At 42.6% G+C, this 19,056-nt stretch overlaps 1 protein-coding gene across 2 annotated transcripts in view; it reads right to left on the minus strand.

Annotated features, from left to right (window-relative positions):
- GRID2 (glutamate ionotropic receptor delta type subunit 2) overlaps positions 1-19,056 on the minus strand; it is a 1,035,124-nt gene that overhangs the window by 158,056 nt on the left and 858,012 nt on the right. For both annotated transcript variants that reach the window (XM_065405037.1, XM_065405036.1), the window contains one exon: positions 11,548-11,686. In XM_065405037.1, coding sequence (XP_065261109.1) covers positions 11,548-11,686 — 139 coding nt within the window. The remainder of the gene's footprint in view (positions 1-11,547; positions 11,687-19,056) is intronic.

The following is a 19,056-nucleotide window of genomic DNA, read 5'->3' on the forward strand; positions in this document are numbered from 1 at the left end:
GGGTACAGAGGCGGGGGCAGGTCCAGCAGGAGGGCACATACAAAGTGCAGTGACTAGTTACCCTGGTCAGTCTGGGAGGTGGATTTCATGTTCTGGGGGGGGGGGGGGGGTTGCTCTGTGACTTTGTGGAGGGGGAGGGCAGTTACAGATCTTATGCAGCGGTCCTTTTCCTGGATCACAGAGCCACGCAGCAGGGGATCTGTAACCCTCCTCCCCCTGCCATAAAGTCACATAGCCCCCACATACACGAAGTCCCGCTCAGGAGGGCTGGCAGGCTCCGTTGAAACAACCAGTCCACCACTGCGAATCCTGTCATTCCTGGAGTTTAGAAGCATCATTTGCATAAGTACACTACACCCGCTCCCCACCACAGTCTGCGTCCCAGGTTTAAAACATTCCCGCGAAAACAGTAATAAAGACAACGGTGTTCATTAACAAAATAAAACTGATTTTATTTTTTTTGAAGGGGGTGAAGGGGGTATGTAACTGGAGAGCATAGTCAACATTAACTGGGTAAAGAAACGGGGGCAGGTTCAGCTTCTCTGTACACAAACTGAAAAGTCACTGTTAACCGTGCTCACTCTGGAACCTAGCTTTCACAGCGCGTCCCGGATGCACAGCGCGTCCCGCTGGGCTCTTCTAATCGCCCGGCTGTCTGGCTGGGCGTAATCAGAAGCCAGGCTATTTGCCTCAACCTCCCACCCCGCCATAAAGGTCTCCCCCTTGCTCTCACAGAGATTGTGGAGCACACAGCAAGCTGCTATAACAATGGGGATATTGGTTTCGCTGAGATCACAGCGAGTCAGTAAGCTTCTCCATCTCCCCTTGAGACGGCCAAAAGCACACTCCACCACCATTCTGCACTTGCTCAGCCGGTAGTTGAACAGTTCTTTTTCAGTGTCCAGGGCGCCAGTATAGGGCTTCATGAGCCAGGGCATTAGCGGGTAGGCTGGGTCCCCGAGGATCACTGTAGGCATCTCCACATCCCCAAGAGTTATTTTGTGGTCAGGGAAGTAAATACCTTCCTGCAGCCGTCTAAACAGACCAGAGTTCCTGAAGACGCGAGCGTCATGAACCTTGCCCGGCCATCCGACGTTGATGTTGGTAAAACGTCCCCTGTGGTCCACCAGTGCTTGCAGCACCATTGAAAAGTAGCCCTTTCGGTTGATGTACTGGCTGGCCTGGTGCTCCGGTCCCAGGATAGGGATGTGAGTTCCATCTATAGCCCCACCGCAGTTTGGGAATCCCATCGCGGCGAAGCCATCTATGATGACCTCCACGTTTCCCAGGGTCACTACCTTTGAGAGCAGTACCTTAACGATTGCGTTGGCTACTTGCATCACAACAACCCCCACGGTAGATTTGCCCACGCCAAAGTGGTTCGCGACTGACCGGTAGCTGTCTGGTGTTGCAAGCTTCCAGAGGGCTATGGCCACTCGCTTCTGGACAGTCAGGGCTGCTCGCATCCGGGTGTCATTGCGCTTCAGGGCAGGGGACAGCAACTCACAAAGTTCAAGCAAAGTCCCCTTCCGCATGCGAAAGTTTCACAGCCACTGGGATTCATCCCAGACCTGCAGCACTATGCGGTCCCACCAGTCCGTGCTTGTTTCCCATGCCCAGAATCGCCGTTCCACAACATCCACATGACCCATTGTCACCGTGATGTCCTCGGCGCTGGGTCCCGTGCTTTCTGACAGGCCTGTGCTACTCTCAGACTTCAGGCCCTCACCGCGGTGCCGTAGCCTCCTCGCCTGGTTTATCTGCATCTGCCTCTGGTAAAGGTGGATGATAAGCTGCGAGGCATTGACAACGGCCACAACTGCAGCGATGGTCGCAGCGGGATCCATGCTCGCAGTGCTGTGGCGTCCGCGCTGTCGCTGACCAGAAAACTGCGCGAACTAATTTCCCGCCGGCGCTTTCAGGGAGGGAGGGAGGGCGGTAGTGACGGACGGATGATGACAATTACCCAAAAGCACCCTCGACACATTTTTTTTACCCAGAAGGCATTGGCGGCTCGACCCAGAATTCCAATGGGCAGCAGGGACTGCGGGAACTGTGGGATAGCTGCCCACAGTGCACCGCTTCCAATGTCGACGCTTTCCCCGTTAGTGTGGACTCACAAAGTCGAATTACTGTCCTTAGTGTGGACACACACGTTCGACTTTGCAATATCGATTCCACATATTCGATTTAAGTGAAATCGAACTACCCTCGTAGTGTAGACATACCCTTTGTGTTGTGTTCTGTTTTCACACTCACTTGCCTCCCCCCACCCCTTTTCTCTCTTTAAAACAAATCTTACACTGGGGCCTTATACCGTAATCTCGGGCAGTGTTTTAAATGGAATTGTAATTTGTTGCTCATATGTGTCAAGAATTGTTTTTAAAACATTCAAAATATAGTTTAGAAAATGCAAAGAATATAGTGTCCATTTATGTTGACTGCTTTATCAGAACTGACTATTGCACGTAGCTGTTTTTCAGAGAGCAATCAGTCACTAAATAAGGGAGCAAATAATTGATCTGATTGCTTACATCAAAGTCCTTATTTATTATTCTAATTCAGATAAAGGTTGCCTGCAAGTTGTGTTTTTCATCTCCTGGGGCTCTAAGGGTTTATTCAGAGGCATGCTCTGGAGACAGGGCATAGCAAGACAAGTGATTTGAGGCTAGATAGTGACAGCTGTGACAGAAAGTAATAACAGTGCTTGCCAGCTAGTTTAAAGGTCTGGATGGACAAGGTACAAGGAAAGGGGGTAAAGAGCACCCTGTCTTTCAGAGAAGGATAATACCTATTGTCATTACAGTACATGAACCCTAATGTAGCCCCCCTTCAAAGCAAATCTGTAAGAGCTCTGCTGTTTGGAAGTATTTGGGGACATCCTAGCTTAATATGAATTGTGGTATGTGAAAAATGTCTGGAAAGAACCAACAAATACAAATAAGTGTATTGGGATTCTTGTTGAGATACACAACCTGCTAGAAAACACAAGGTTGAGTGCAAGGAGTGGAGGGAAGTTGGATATACATTCCATAGCCCCCAACATCCTCTCTTTAAAGTAGGGGAAGTGTACAAAGGGTGTAGCCACACACAAGAGGGGAACAATAGAAACATTTATCTGGGAGCAGGAAAAGGAAAGAAACTATGTCCTCTCTCTTTGTGGATACAAAGAGAAGAATTTCTTTTAAAGGAGAGCTTAAAGTGAGGCTCTTAGGTACTCATTTCGGCACCTAAATAAGTAGCCTGATTTTCAAAAGTGCTAAGGACAGCTCCCATTACTTTATGGTCCTTCACAGGTTAGTTCTGCTCTACCTATCAGATGTTATAAGTTACCAAGCCCACTTCTGCTCTGCCAACAATTAGCCCATTAGCCCAATTTTTCTTCACTCACCTTTTTGCTTTTTCCCACACTGCTCCTTATACATGGGAGCAGCTCCCTGTCAATATCCACAAAGCCACTCACTATGTTCTCCTTAAAATCCCTCTTTAAAACTCATCTGTGGGGTGATGCCTACAAAACACTTGACAGTGGCTAAGCAGTTGGTGTTCTGAGACTGTTAATTAATTGTCTCATCATATGCTAGATTGTAAACTCCTTCAAGATGGGACATTTGCTTATTACGTGTGTACAGCACCTAGCATAACGGGGTCTTGATCCCTGATGGAGACCTCTAGGCCTTACCACCATACCAATAATAATAATTGAACCAGAAAGAAAATAGCTAGAAACCGCACAAGAATGACTTCAGGAGAATTCCAGTCTCATTTTCTAGCATGAAGATGTTCAGATAAGCTGCCAATGAGGCATGCAAACTTTTGGATGTTTATCTGAATCAAATGCACATCCATGCCTTCTGAGCTTGCCTATCACTTGGTGGCACATCCCTTGAGTCTTCTGTTTTTAAAAAAATATTGTATGCAAAATTTTAGTACTTGTGGAAATTTCCAAATGAAGTCTTCTGCTTATCCACAGAACTGGCACAGCATAGTCACTTATAGTGTGAGCTTCCCTGCATTACCCTGTCAATTGACCTAAACGGATTAGGGCCCAGATCCACAAGGGGATTTAGGTTTGGCAATGTGAAGTATTGCAACACCTATGATTTAGGCACCTAGAAAAGCTCTGGAATCCTCAAATCCTGTGTTAGGCACCTAGGCTCCCTTTATTCCTATACAATGAATGGGGGGAGAGAGGCTTCTGAGAATGAGATCCACACAAGCCAGCTCGCTAGGTCGGGAGCTGGCTAAGATAACCAATGGGAGATGCCAACAAGAGGGATGTGTCCTAAGCCCCTCCCCTCTCACGGAGTTAGGCACCTAAATCCGGGCTGCAGGAAGGTGCCTAGCTCTGTTTGCGATCCACATCTGGGAACTCTCTCCTGGAAGAGAGGTGGCTTAGGTACCTAACATGTTTCTTGTGAGACCAAGGTAAGGCGCCTAACTCCACATACAAAACAGCCATGTGGGAGAGTAGGTGTAGGGTGACCAGATGTCCCGATTTTATAGGGACAGTCCCAATTTTGGGGTCTTTTTCTTATATCGGCTCCTATTACCTCCCACCCCCGTCCCGATTTTTCACATTTGCTGTCTGGTCACCCTAAGTAGGTGTCAGAGGCGTCCCTCATAATCTTTAGCCCAGTGGTTAGGTGACTCACTCAAAATGTGAGAGATTATAGTTCAATTCCTCCCTCTTCGCAATAAGGAGAAGGGATTTGAACAGAGGCACTGGGGGATGCTTGGAGTTTTACAGGGATCCCCCTGGGTTGGATGCCTGCATGATAGTTCACAGAAGGATGGCATGTGAGGTCTCTCCCAAGAATCAGTTGCCCACTGGTCATAATCATTGAAAAATGTATGGATGGATAATATTTTAGGAGTTATGTATCTATAATGAAAATTATGTTCTTAAGATCTTGGCATTAAGGCAAGTTTAAGGGACATACCAGTTATGCTTTGCTCTTTGTTATTCCCAGTTTGACCCCAATGTTTTGATGTGGAAATGTTGACTGTCTTGATTTAAAAGTCATTCCCAGAATTACTGTCTTCAAATGAGGTTTCAGTACAATGGGTCTGTGTGAATAATAGATGCAGCTAACAGGTATTTTATGACCGTGCAGCTTTACTTTTAATATTGCCAGTTGGCACAAACTGAAAAGCATTGCAACCAAAAGTAATACAAAGAGTGGTATTTGGTTGAAAAAGGAGGCATACCCTCACCCTGGTTTTATGCTATTTTTCTTTTTCCTCAGGTTTAGTTTATAAATTGCAACAAATTAGAGTAATTACTCAGTTAAGCAGAGAGTACATGCAACTGGCTATTCAGCAAAGATCAACTTGTGAGGATGTAAAAGGGAAGCAGATATTTTTCTAGTACTTATTTGCAGGGCCGTCCCTAGACATTGTGGTGGTCTATGCAGCCCCCCCGTGGGGGGGGGGGGGGGGGCTGGCCCCAGGCCTCTGCGGCGGGGCGGGGCTGCGCCCAAGGTCTGTGGGGGGCAGGAGCAGGCTTGGGGGGCAGGAGGGAAACCGCCCCCCAGCACAAGCCAGCAGAGTGGGTTGTGGCCGGGTCGCTCCACTTCCTGCCACCTGGTGATTGCCGGGCAGGCCCAACCTCACACTCACGGGGCGGTGGGAAGTGGAGTGACCCGGCCCCAGCCCACTCCGCTCTGCTTCCCTGGCTCCCAGCCTTGGGACTTGGGGGGCAGGGGGAAACCACCCCCCAGCACTCACCGGCAACATGGAGCGGGCTGGGGCCGGGTTGCTCCACTTCCCGCCATCTGGTGAGTGCAGGGCGCACCCGACCCCTGCTGCAGTCCCCTGGGATGTAGCTCAGGGGAATGGGTGGGAAGAGGCAGGGCGGGGGCAGCTTTCCTGGCCGGCTCAGCCAGCTCGGGGATTGGGCTGGCCACTGGAGCAGTACACAGCTGCATAGGGCACCAGGAAATTTGGGGCAATTTGGTGCCCCAAATTTTCTGGTGCCCTATGCAGCTGCATAGTTTGTGTATGGGTAAGGACAGCCCTGCTTATTTGTTAATACCATGCTTGCTAATGATATGCTGTGTGCTGCTTTTCTCAGAATGCACCTATGCAAAGAATGGTATAATGCTTTGAAAGATAGGCCTGTCCATCACTCTACTAGAGATGGGTCAACCTACAAAGATCCAGAATTAAATTTGTATGCAATAATGGGCTGGAAGTCTCTTCAGAATAGGATCTATCATTAGATTTCTGTGGCCCCTACTTCTGGTGATAAGTACCACAGCAAATGAAGTGTGTTTGTAGTGCAGGTAGGCATACTTTAGCTAGCACAAGTAACAACAGTAGTGAGGAAGTGGTGCCACAGGCTTCAGTACCAACTAGCAACCCCAGTACAAGCCCATCGGGGACCCTGGGTATGTACTTAGGAGCTAGCCCATACTGAAGTCTGAGTCGCCATGTCATCACTACTGTTGTTACCTGCTCTAGCTAAAGCTAGAATGGATATGCCTATCCCTGCTACAATCACACCTTGATTTGTTGGGTAGATGTACTCTCAGACAGCATACCATCATTTCTAGTCCTAGCTGGAAACTTGAATTGGAAACAAGTTGCATATTTTAGAACCACAAAAGGGTATTGTTAAGAGTTTTGGTCTAAAATTGGTGATGGTAAGTCCAGCTTTTTTCTTTTTTATTTGAACCAGTTTCCCTGCTCTAGATAATTCTGACTTTGGGTCCTTCTAGTACTTGTGGAGATTTCACTAGCTAGCGTAATGGGTCAAAGTTAATGGTTAAATTCTCTGAAGTTACATCCAGGCAAAACCATTGACTTCAATCCCTTTCATTCTAGTGACTTCATTGGTGTTGGCTGGATGTAATTGCAAGCAGAATTTGGCTTATTTTCTTTACATACTTAAACCCATTTCCACTCTGGCCTTGCAAGCTCACACAGGGTATAATTTGATCTGTTAAAAAAAAAAAGATGATCTTGTTTTTCCTGTGTTGTTTATTCACGTTTCCCTCTTTGCAATTATTCATTGTGACAAACAGCCTCTGTGCTAAGTGCTGGTTAGCTTCCCAATTTTGAGCAGTTTTGTAAACTAAAGTTTTACACTCCCACCATAGTTAGGATAACTTCATTCCCCAATGGATACTTAGCACATCTAATTACTCTAATTCTGACCTACCAACACTGTTGTCTTTCATTTCAGGAGCTTTCCAGCTGCAACATGTTCCACTGAATAAAACATTTCAGTGAATTTTACCTATAAATAATACAGTACCCAGACCAATGTACACCCAACTGTACATAATAACTTCAGAATTCCATTGAGGATTTCTAGTGACATCATAATGAACTACAAAAGCAGACTGGAAATGGAACTGTAATATTATATTACTATTTAGATATATTTTATTCTTATTATGTATCGTAAGAAAGTTCACAGCCATTTTTGCATTGATTGGAACATTTTTCTTGAGCATTTCAGAAGCATTCAGGACATAATTTCAAAGCAGGATGCAGTGGCTGCAGGCACAAAAAAAATCATATTTATGAGCACAAGTTGAGTGACTGAGCACACAAATGGCACATGCACACATTTACCTATGTTGCAAGTGTAAATGCCTGTGTGCGCACAAATTTGGATTTTTTTCACCCTGTTTTGGCAACATGTCCCTTAAGGCTTATTAAAAATGAAATTTTTATTTGTAAAGATCAAAGCTGACACCACACTGAAATATCATTTTACCATACTCTAGTGTGCAAACAAGCGTGGTTGAGAGAACAATTTATTGACACTTTCTTTTTGTCCTGTAAGACTGAAAGAAATATCTTTTTAAAAAAAACAGCTGAGATCCTTTACTAATCAACAGATCAACAGCCCAAGCTTACCCCCCAATGAGTCTAACATTTCAGTTCTGCCAAAGCACCTCTTCAGCAACAAGAGATCTCACAATTTAACATTCAAGTGTCAAAAGAAGATTTTAATTTGACCTAAGCAATGATATAATGCAGTTTGGATGAGTTTGTATGCACAGTAGGACACACTGGGCAGCATGATCATAATGGTACATAGGCACGATGAGCCTGAGTCACAAATTTTGGTTTCAAAAAGAGAGAGAAATCTGAATTTTCCTTAAATTCAGGAGTGTTTAATAGATTCTAAGCAAGTTCTAGCCATTAGGGGCCACTGTGGTCATCTAGTCTGACCTCCTGCATAACACAGCCCATAACTTCCTTGAATTAATTCCTGTTTGAACTAGAGCATATCTTTAGAAAAAACATCCAATCTTGATTTTAAAATTGCCAGTGATGAAGAATCCACCACAATCCTTGGTAAATTGTTCTAATGGTTAATTAAAATGTATGCCTTATTTCTGGTCTGAATTTGTCTAGCTTCAGTTTCTAGCCACTGGATTGTGTTACACCTTTGTCTGCTAGACTGAAGAGCCCGTTATCAAATATTTGTTAACCACATAGGTACTTACAGACTGATCAAGTCACCCCTTAATTTCTTCTTTGTTAAGCTAAATAGATTGAGCTCCTTGAGTCCTTAATTATATGACATGCTTTCCAATCCTTTAATCATTCTCTTCTCAGAACCCTCTCCAGTTTATCACTTATTCTGATCTGGGGTTCTGATTCAAGCCCATCACCAGTACACCCCAGCACCTGCTTACTCTCCAGCTGTTCCTTTTCTCCCTGGAAAGGCATATAGCTGCATGTACAGCTCTTCTTAATAGCTATTCCTCCCTATCCAAACCAAGGATTTACAGAAAGGTCTCATCATCCCCTCTCTCTCCAGGCAGATATATGACAAAGCCACCTGGCCCTAAGAACTGAGCCCTGCTACCAAGAATGGGTGGTGGTCTCCCAGTAAGCAGGGCTGGCTAGAACTCCCTTCTTGTATGGGAGATGAAGGAAGGGGGAGGCAAAATTAGTGGTGGGGTCATGGAAGGGGAGGCAGAGTGACATTTGGAGAAGTGACAAAATCAGACAGATATTTATAGGGGGTTGGGAAGAGACATGTTCTTGCGGGGGGAGGGGGGAGGGAAGACATATAGGGGCTCCCTTCCTGAGGGAACAGACATTTTTTATGGGGGTAAGAGACTATGTTCCCCCCCTTCTTCATCAAAGTCTCTGCGTCTTTCCAAAATCTTTGCCTTCCCTCCCATATACAGTTTCTGGTTTTTGGTAAGAAGAGAGACAGCGATTTTGGTGGGTGGGGTGGGAGATGATGACACACGGAGTGCTGTTTGTGGAGGGAGTCATGAGTTTGAAGAACAGAGGAGGAGTAAAGTAGAGATAAAGGTTCCTATGGTAAGAGGGAGAGAGAAATACATAGGGAGACCTGAAAAAGGAGATGGGAGGTGTGACTTGCACTTTATATAATTTTATAAAAATATGCTAATATAACTGAAATATGCTTTTTACAAAAGGTCTCTTGTAAGGTATCATTACAAAGCTTATAATCTACTAAGTGTGATCATCCTATTTGTATAAATGTACCACTCTTGTATCTGAAACTAGAAATATAAAATATAACTCTAAGGGCCTATTGTAATTATGCAAAGTGTGGGCCATTAATGGTGGTTTGAAATCTTGATAACTCCTATTAACCAATTGACTGAAGATAGCTCTGTTTTACCTGTAAGTCTTCCTGTATACGTGTGTGCTGGCAAGTGGGTAATGAAGTCTTACAGTGACATGTGATCATGTCACCTAAACTGGAATCCATCTTTAACCTGGTGTCTTTCCATTAAGAAGGGGGGGGGGGGACCCAGAGAGGGACAAAGGATTCCTGCCTTATGCAAAAGATATATAAATGGGTAGAACAGAACAAAGGAGGAGCCATCATGAGGAATCTCCTAGCTACCACCTGAGCTGAAACAAGGGCTGTACCAGGGGAAAGGATTGTGCCCAGACTAGGAAGGCATCCAGTCTGTGAAAAACTTATTGAAACATCTCTCAGGGTGAGATTTTATCTGTACTCAATTGTATTACTGTATTAGGCTTAGATTTGCGTGTTTTATTTTATTTCACTTGGTAATTCACTTTGTTCTGTCTGTTACTACTTGAAACCACTTAAATCCTACTTTCTGTATTTAATAAAATCACTTTTTACTTATTAATTAACCCAGAGTATGTATTAATACCTGGGGGGGCAAACAGCTGTGCATCTCTCTCTATCAGTGTTATAGAGGGCAAACAATTTATGAGTTTACCTTGTATAAGCTTTATACAGGGTAAAACGGATTTATTTGGGTTTTAGACCCCATTGGGAGTTGGGCATCTGAGTGTTAAAGACAAGAACACTTCTGTAAACTGCTTTCAGTTAAGTCTGCAGTTTTGGAGCAAGTAATTCAGGCCCTGGGTCTGTGTTGGAGCAGACGGGCATGTCTGGCTCAGCAAGACAGGGTGCTGGGGTCCCGAGCTTGGCAGGGAAAGCAGGAGCAGAAGTAGTCTTGGCACATCAGGTGGCAGCTCCCAAAGGGGGTTCTGTGATCTAACCCGTCACAGGGGGTCAGATGGAAAGATAGCTAATAGTAACCAAGGGTACGCTTACCCTGCAATCCAAGGTGTGACCAAGCATGGGTAGACATACCTGTGATAGCTCTAGCCATGCTAGTACAGCTAAAATAGCACTCTAGACAGGTGCCCAGGCTGAAGTGTGGGCTGTGAAAGCATTCTGTGGCCCCTTGGTATGTACTCGTGGTGCAGTCTTCACCTGAAGACTGTGTTGCAGTATCAGCATTGCTATTTTTATCCTTGCAAACACAGGTATGTCTACCCAGGCTGCAACCACACCTCAGAATGCAGTATAGATCTACTCTTAGACAGGGGAAGACACGAGCAATCCTGGGAGGGAGACAGAGAAATAACAAGATGTGGAGATGCAGAGAGGAAAAGGAGAGTAAATACAAAGGGAAAGGAGAAAGTAGCAGACAGGTCGCAAGAAGAAAGTGTGAGGAAAATGATATGGCAAAAATACGAGCTTAAAATGAAGGAGAGAATGGGTCTAAATGAAGGAGAGAATGGGTCTGTTAATTTTATTTATTCATTCATATTAACACATTTGATTGCATTTTCCTGGCAGAAAAGGGGGAGTTTCATTTTAAACCCTCAGAAACAGCCAACTCTTTGACTAACTGCCATGAAAGGGTCAGGATACAGACTCTTGGGGCTGATTACAACTGGAGAGTGTGGAGGGGGAGCACTTCAATACTTATTTTTCCATTTCAAACACTGATATAATAGCACCTTTTCGTGGGGGACGTCTGACAACCACAGACATTAAATAACTGTTCCAGGTTCTACTTCCTCAAACCTTTTAGACAGTAACCATTTCCTTTAGAATATATATACGTCTAAGGGACATCAACTTCTTTGTGCCTGAGAAAAGTAATTAGCTTGCAGTAAGTTACCAGTTAGATTGATCTGCGAGACATTCTGCCCCAAAGAATATTGGCTAAAGAGTGTTTTTTCTCAGGGTTTCCACCTTTTCATATACTTACACACCCACACAGACACACCCACACACCCACCGTCTGTTCTTTGTCCACTTACTGGATGGAGTTCTCAATACGAGTGATTGTGAGAAAAGCTGCTAGGTTTGCTGTGTAAGACGAGATGACAATCAGAGCAAAAAGCCACCAGGCGCCCATCATCATTCGCGTTGCCAGTGTCGTATAAGGAACTTCTCCTCCTGTTGGACAGAAGGAGGAAAATTAGAGCTCTCATTTGCATGACGCAGAGCCAAACCTTCACTGTTAATGCCTTGATTATGTAAACAGTGACACTATCAGTGGAATACTTTTATTAGTAAAGTGAGCAGGATTTGAACCATAATTTCTATACAAAGAAGAGTGTTAAAGGGAGCCCACACCTCCACTCCAAGAGGCTTTCTATGAACTCCTTCATCACTGTGTATTTAACGGTGATTCATCTGACAGTTAGTCCAGTACGGGAGACAGATTTCATGAGCTCAGAACAAAAACAGCATATTTAAGCACCTATGATATTTCTTTTCCTTACAGATTTCTTTAATGCTTTAATTAAGCTCTCCCTATGCTTTGGAGCTGATGGAGTTTCTTAAAACAAAAAACAAAAGCACAATTTTTTTTTACAGCTGTGATGATAGCCAGATGTGCTGTTGCAGATGTCGCAAATATATGTAGAATCTGCTTAAAGTGAGCTCAAATATACAGAAACTCCATTTATACTGAAGTAGAACAATATACTGTTATTTTATATAGTTTGTTTAATCTCAAAAGTGCTTTGCAAACATTATGTCAGCCTCAACTACCCTGTTAGCTAGGTAAGCAGTAACTTCACCAGCAATGAAATGTACCCACTTTGAGGTGGCACACAGAATTTGTTTTGCAGCACTCAAAACTACTACACAGCTTAATTTATTCTAATTTTGTCAATAGCAATGTGGAATAATCACATGGTCCAAAAGCATAACATTCACCAAGATATAATCTAGCAACAAGCATATAGGTCATTCTTTAAACAAACAATTTCTGCCCATCCACCAAACACGTTGGTCTGACATTTTTGAAGTAGTTCTTTTCTATTTCAATGAGTTCATTCAAAATCACACACAGGAAGAATGAAAGAAAAATCATTGTCTAAAAAAATAAAGCTCAGGGGTAGAAATTGTCACAGCTAGAAATAACCAAAGATAGACAAATCAGTGCAGTATGCAATCATAGTTAACCTGTTTCCTTGATTGTCTACGATGCTTTCCTTTTCTTCTCCCTAGCTACTGCATACATGGAAGGCTGATTGTTTTATACACAGGCTTTTCATGTTAAGGAAGTTTTCTCAGACAAACTCCAATTCAAATAATTCTCCTTACCTCTCTCTTTCCTTATGTCCTTTAGAAACTACTGGTCAAAAAGAGTGGTAAATTGATATAGACTTTCTGAGTAGGATTTTAAGAGTACTCTGTTGGCGAGTTCTGCTCACGCCATAATCAATGGGAGTTTTAGCTTGACTTCAGTGGAAGCAGAATCAGATCAATGCTGAGTGCTTTTGAAAATCTCACCCAGAGTCTGTCAACTTTTCTTCCTTCCATTCCTTCCTGTTGGTGTGTGAATGTTCTGGATTCCAAAGTCCATCACAAGAACAGGAATTTCCGACTAGACAACCAGACCTGCGTATGTTTCTTAGAGATTCATTCTCCTTTTCTTTCAGAAATTCTATTGGGCGTTCAAGTTTTTCCTCAATTCCCCTCTTTCTTCTAACAATACTAAAGAAAGGGATGAGGAAGGAGGTTTCCCCTCTCTTCCTAAGGAAGAACAATCTTGATTTATAATCTAATCTCATAATTTCTGTTACCCAAATTTCCTATCATACAGAGCATTCAGAGAATGACACTAATGGTCACCAGAAATAAAGACAACCTTAAACTGGTATTTTGAACAAATGAGTCCAGCGCCAGAGATTTAATTTGTTTTGTTTAAAAAAAAAATCTAAATAAACAGTCCAACTGTATTTAGCCTTATTGCAAAATCCAAGGGAGAAGAAAAAAGCTTAATAGTTTTTATCCAAGTTTTGTAAAATGATATTCAGCTCAAACTTAGTTCTATGTATTTTCTTTACCATTCTTAAAAAAACAACCTAGATTCAGTCACTAGATTTTACAAAGATCAAAGGGGTTCTGTAAGCACTGACAGCTTACTGTAAGTTGAATCAGCTATAAACACTTTATGCTTGATTTTCACTTGCACTTAAACCTCTTCACGCTGCTCTGGCAGTGTAAAGTGGTCTGAGAGTTCATGTAAATTACAGTTACACTCATTTTAAGTATAAATGAGAATAAGATCCTTTTCAGTTGCAATTTGAGTCTACCTAGAATTTTAATTCATCTCTGAATACTACTGACAATTTCAGAGTTTTGTTAACGTCTGTACGTACGAAAGCTGGTACTGCTCAAAGTGGGCCTTCTTTCCATCAGAAGCTTTTTCCCACCCCTCACTTCTGTGCATTCTTCTTTCAAACCCACATTATATGCAACTGTGCATTGGCATGTTTTAAAAGAATATGAGGCTTTTATTCTACTTCACTATACATTGTGTTTCACTCTACCTGAATTAATTATAAGTGGGTTCCACTGCCTTTTAAAAACTCCAGTATTAAAAAAGACAAGATCTACATTAGACTTATGCAGTCAGAAATACATTTCCTCCTATTTCCAATATGCCGTATAATTATCTGAAATAAGAATCTCCTGATCATATCAGTAGATGCTATTTCAACATTAGGACTTTTTGAAGACCAAAATTAACTTTAACTTTTGAAGACCTGGTTTCATGTCCAGCACAAGTTGTAAATGAAATCCTTTAATGGGATATTTCCACTTTACAGGGGTTTTTGTAATGCATTTGGAATCTTTCAATCAAAAATAAATGACAATCAAATGAAAATAGACGGAGATACCAAATTAACCCAACAGGTTGATTGTTCTTTTAACCTTCAGGTGCCAATCCCTGCAGTTTAGCTCTGAATTAAATTGAAATAGGTGGGGAGATGAAGCGGATGCCAGCAATTTCTTAGCCCTGCTTGCAATTTCATTTTTCAACCTCATGAATAAAACTAAAAGTAGCTTCCCACTGTTTTTAATTGAAATGAGTTGGCAGAAAGAAGAGGACCATTGAAAGTCACCCACCTGCTTTTTATGCACAGTTGAAATTCTCAAACAAGGATCCTATTTATTGGGGAGCTGATCTAACCATTTATACGTCTCCCCCTCCCCCCAGCATCCTGATACTGCTCAAAGTGGTCCTTCTTTCCATCTGAAGTTTCTTCCCACCCCCACTTCTGTGCATTCTTCTTTCAAACCCACATTATTAACGAGGCTTTAAATATCTGAAAATGTGTGGTTCAGCAGGAAGTCTCTGTAGTGCACACAGCTGTTTGTGAAAAAGACCTGCCATTTATCAACAGAGCTGCTGCTTACACCATCAATAGTTAATGACTGCAGCTTGAGGACACAGATCGGCATGCAGCACACATTTCCTTATATGCTGGTACAACTTTTCACCATTTTTGTAGGGAATGCATTTCAAAATAGTTCTGCACTTCCCTGGTATGAAATGTACCTCAGTCCCACTCAGACCCCATCCTTCACACGGATGCTTTAAAAACAGGCATTTTGAGAAAGCACAGACAGCAACTGCATTCCAATGCTTTCTCTCAGCGACAGAGTCAAGCTCCTCATTCCCTTGCAAAAGAGGAGCAGAAATTGAAAGAGTGACATTTTGCTGCCATAAGATCCTTTCTTTGGAGTTTTATTAGGTGGATGAAACAGAAGGATTTCATGCTATGCTGTTCTTGTACAGTCAGCTCAGACACTTATTATGACCTCTAACCTTATAAGAGAAAACTCTGCTTTGTTTTCATCTAAACTCACTGTTTTGGTAGGGCAGGGAGGAACTCAGTGGCTCAGGATAGTGGCAGTAGGTTATGCAGCCTTTGTCATTAGTGCATATGTAGTCTGAGGATCAAGTCATCTGCTGGCTAGTGCTTCTATGGGGAGCAGAAAAGCTGGCAGATTCTTCTTAAAATCCTGCCAGGATTTTATGGGATGAGTCTGGTAAATGCATTATTGGGTGCACATTTCTGTTGGTATGAAAAGGAGCATTTTGGATACTCAGCTAGCACTGGTTGGTAATGATTGTAGCATATGTAGTAGGGAGACAGCCAAGCAGATCATCCAGGACAGACTTATATGCAGGCACACTGGGGCTATGGTTTATGGACACCGTTTCCTTAGTGCTTTTTTGTCCATTAGGGGTTCCTAATATATATGCCACAAAATATATTATCTACAATATTATATTACCATACATATATTAAAATACACATAATATATATGGGGCTATACATATAGACTTCCTAAACACTCCTCCTGTCACCTTCCTCTCACATCACACCAGCAAAACACAATAGAATATAGCCCTACGTTGGTAACGATTGAAAGTCATTACCGTCTGACAGATGTTAGGTGACCTGTGTGAAATGAGTTGGTTGGTCTCATTCCAGTTCCTAAAGGACACATACATGTCCCTATAACAAAAAGCACCACTAATTAGCACTCCGTTGTCAGTTTTACCAGAGGCTAAGCACTTAGAGCTCAATCCTGGAAAGTTCTGCACATCCACAACTTCCACTCAAGTCCAACATTAATGAATACAGACATGAAATATCCTCTAGTCTTGCCCCTTCCACATTGGTAGGATGGTATGGGGGAAGCTCATACTGCCGCTCATTGTGCACTATTTTGTGGATAAATACAGGATCCAATCGTCAGTGCAATCTGACACCTTTTATGTTCACTGAAAGTCACTTAAATTGAATCCATATTTAATTCTTCACACTGTGTTTAGGAATGAAACACTATGAATGAAGAATAATTTTTAAAAGTGTTGCTGTAGCCTTGTTGATCCCAGGATATTAAAGAGACAAGGTGGGTGAGGTAATATCTTTTGTTGGACAGAAGTTGGTCCAATAAAAGATATTATCTCACCCTACTTGTCACTCTAATTTTTAAAAAAGATATTTTCCTAAGTAAACTATACTGGAAATTTGCTAATAAGAGCTATGTTATCATAGACACGATAGAGAAAGAGAACATTTTTAGTCCTGCCACCACTTTTATCTAAAATGGCTCTCCTTAATTACGCCTAGTAATAACCTGAATTTGTAGGTAATTCTTGCCTACTTCAGAAAGTCAATTCATCCTTAGTCTTCATGTGTTTCTGTTTATTCCCCTTTCCTTGACAATTCTTCTAGTAATGTATCAGCAGGCTGGGGAAAAATCATGTTGCCCCGACAACATGGAACAACCTACTACATTATTGGACAGACACAAAGATCAGAGAAAACAATACTGTCTGAGGGATAATGTGATTCCTGTACAATTCTAATTCAAGTTTCCAATACTCTAAGTTATTCTCTCTTACAGCCAGTAGGTTTGAAGACTACTGAGAGTGAAGAACAATGTAAGGTGAGGCTCTGGGTGAGAAGAGGGGTTAGCTAGCTGAAGAATGGCACAGACAGCATGTACCACAGCCTGGAGACAACCTGCTACTCAGCATGGGACTGAATGTGAATCATTCAAAACAGTTAGAGTGGTATGCAACCACCTTGTTTTTCAAGGGTATGTCAATTGCTGGTTTCAAGGAAAGCTGCACTCATTTGCCCAGCGCAGAACAATGAAAGATCACAGAATTTAAAAAAAAAAGCCCTTGTCACCGTGAATAAATGGTGAAATGTTTCTTTTTAAACTTGAAATTACAGTTGGCATTTCCAAGTCCAGTGCTGGCATTTGTGACACTAGACATGTAGATAGTGGGCATGTAGATCCCAATGTCAGAGCCTGTAAACAAGGCTCCCAAGCTGATTTAATATTGATTTAACATCCACAATGGTAATGTGTAATACTTAGAAGTTAAACACATTAGTTTAACAGTCACAAAAAGAAATGTATTATGCAACCATAATTAAAGCAAATGGGTAGCTGTATTACGGCTAGCATCCTGCACCTTTTTCAATATCTTTATTGGAACAAACATGATTTTTTTTTCTTTTTGGCATGAAATCTGAAAAATTTGCTCTATTGGGGCAGGACTGTCACTTCCCATTAAGCAGCCACGCAGTTAAGCAACGGGTGCAGAAGCTCCCTGTCCTTTATGGCCTTCTCATACTTGGGGATTGGGGGAGGAGGAGATCAGACTCTGGAGGACTGCTTTTCTCTGCCATGAGCAAGTTGGTGGGGAATGGGGGCAGCCCCTGGCTCTGCCCCTCAAAGGGCTGGCCAGCTGAGCTGAATCAGCGCAGGGGGATAAGGTGTGGCACTTTGAATGGGCACAATAAATACATCATGGGGGCTAAGAAAGGGATTGTAAACTCTCAGGGCTCCTCCGGGGAAGATGCAGCTATGTACCGCTCCTTACAAAGGCTAGGAATCAGGTCCGAATGACTGCTGATTGGAGGACAACAATTTCGTTTCATGGCAACTTTTGAGGTTTCAAAATTTGGTTTCATTCTGCCATGGAGCAAAAACAAACTCAGATGTTCTCACAAAAACTAGAATTGTGTCAAAATGTCTGGTTTTGGACCAAAACCAGAGGTTTTCACTGGTCTAGGATGCAGGAGACCCTGCTTCAGAATAGTTTTTCATCCCAGATCATTCTGAATCAGGCAGAGAAGGGACTTCAACTTAGATCTCCCTCATCCAAAACCAGTGCCTTAATCACCAGGCTATGAAGTACAAGCCTCTTACTGCACTGTCCTCCCCTCCAAAAAAACATCATCAGAACTGATATGCTTCAACGTTTCCTTTTGCCAAAAATATTTCAACCAGCTCTAGTCAATGTAATCCTTAGAATGATAGAATAGAATAGAATAGAAAGCCTTAGATTCTATAGAACAGAGTAGCACAGTTTACATTTTCACAAATGAAAAACTTGCAAGTCTGTTGGGAACAGTTTAGACCAATTTGTTTAGTCTGGAAAAGAGAAGACTGATGGGGGAACATAACAGTTTTCAAGTACATAAAAGGTTGTTACAAGGAGGAGAGAGAAAAATTGTTCTTCTTATCCACTGAGGATAGGACAAGAAGCAATGGGCTTAAACTGCAGCAAGAGAGGTTTAGGTTGGACATTAGGAAAAACTTCCTAACTGCCAGGGTTGTTAAGCACTGGAATAAATTGCCCAGGGAGGTTGTGGAATCTCCATCATTGGAGATTTTAAAGAGCAGATTAGACAAACACCTTTCAGGGATAGTCTAGAGATAATACTTAGTCCTGCCATGAGTGCAGGGGACTGGACTAGATGACCTCTTGAAGTCCCTTCCAGTCCCATGATTCTATTTCTGGCAGCTGTAACATAACTGAAGTTCAGAAGTTGTTGAAATCTCTCTCACGATAAAGAGCTCTTATTCTAGGCTTCTCATTTTTCATCCATATTTTGTCATGTCTCCTTGAATTGCTTTAAGTACATTAATCTCCATCTCATGTGGGATGCCCATTACATCCTGAGTTTGGATTCTCACACTGTGGGATA

This window comes from Emys orbicularis, chromosome 5 (genome assembly GCF_028017835.1).
Source record: "Emys orbicularis isolate rEmyOrb1 chromosome 5, rEmyOrb1.hap1, whole genome shotgun sequence".
NCBI classification, from domain to species: domain Eukaryota; kingdom Metazoa; phylum Chordata; order Testudines; family Emydidae; genus Emys; species Emys orbicularis.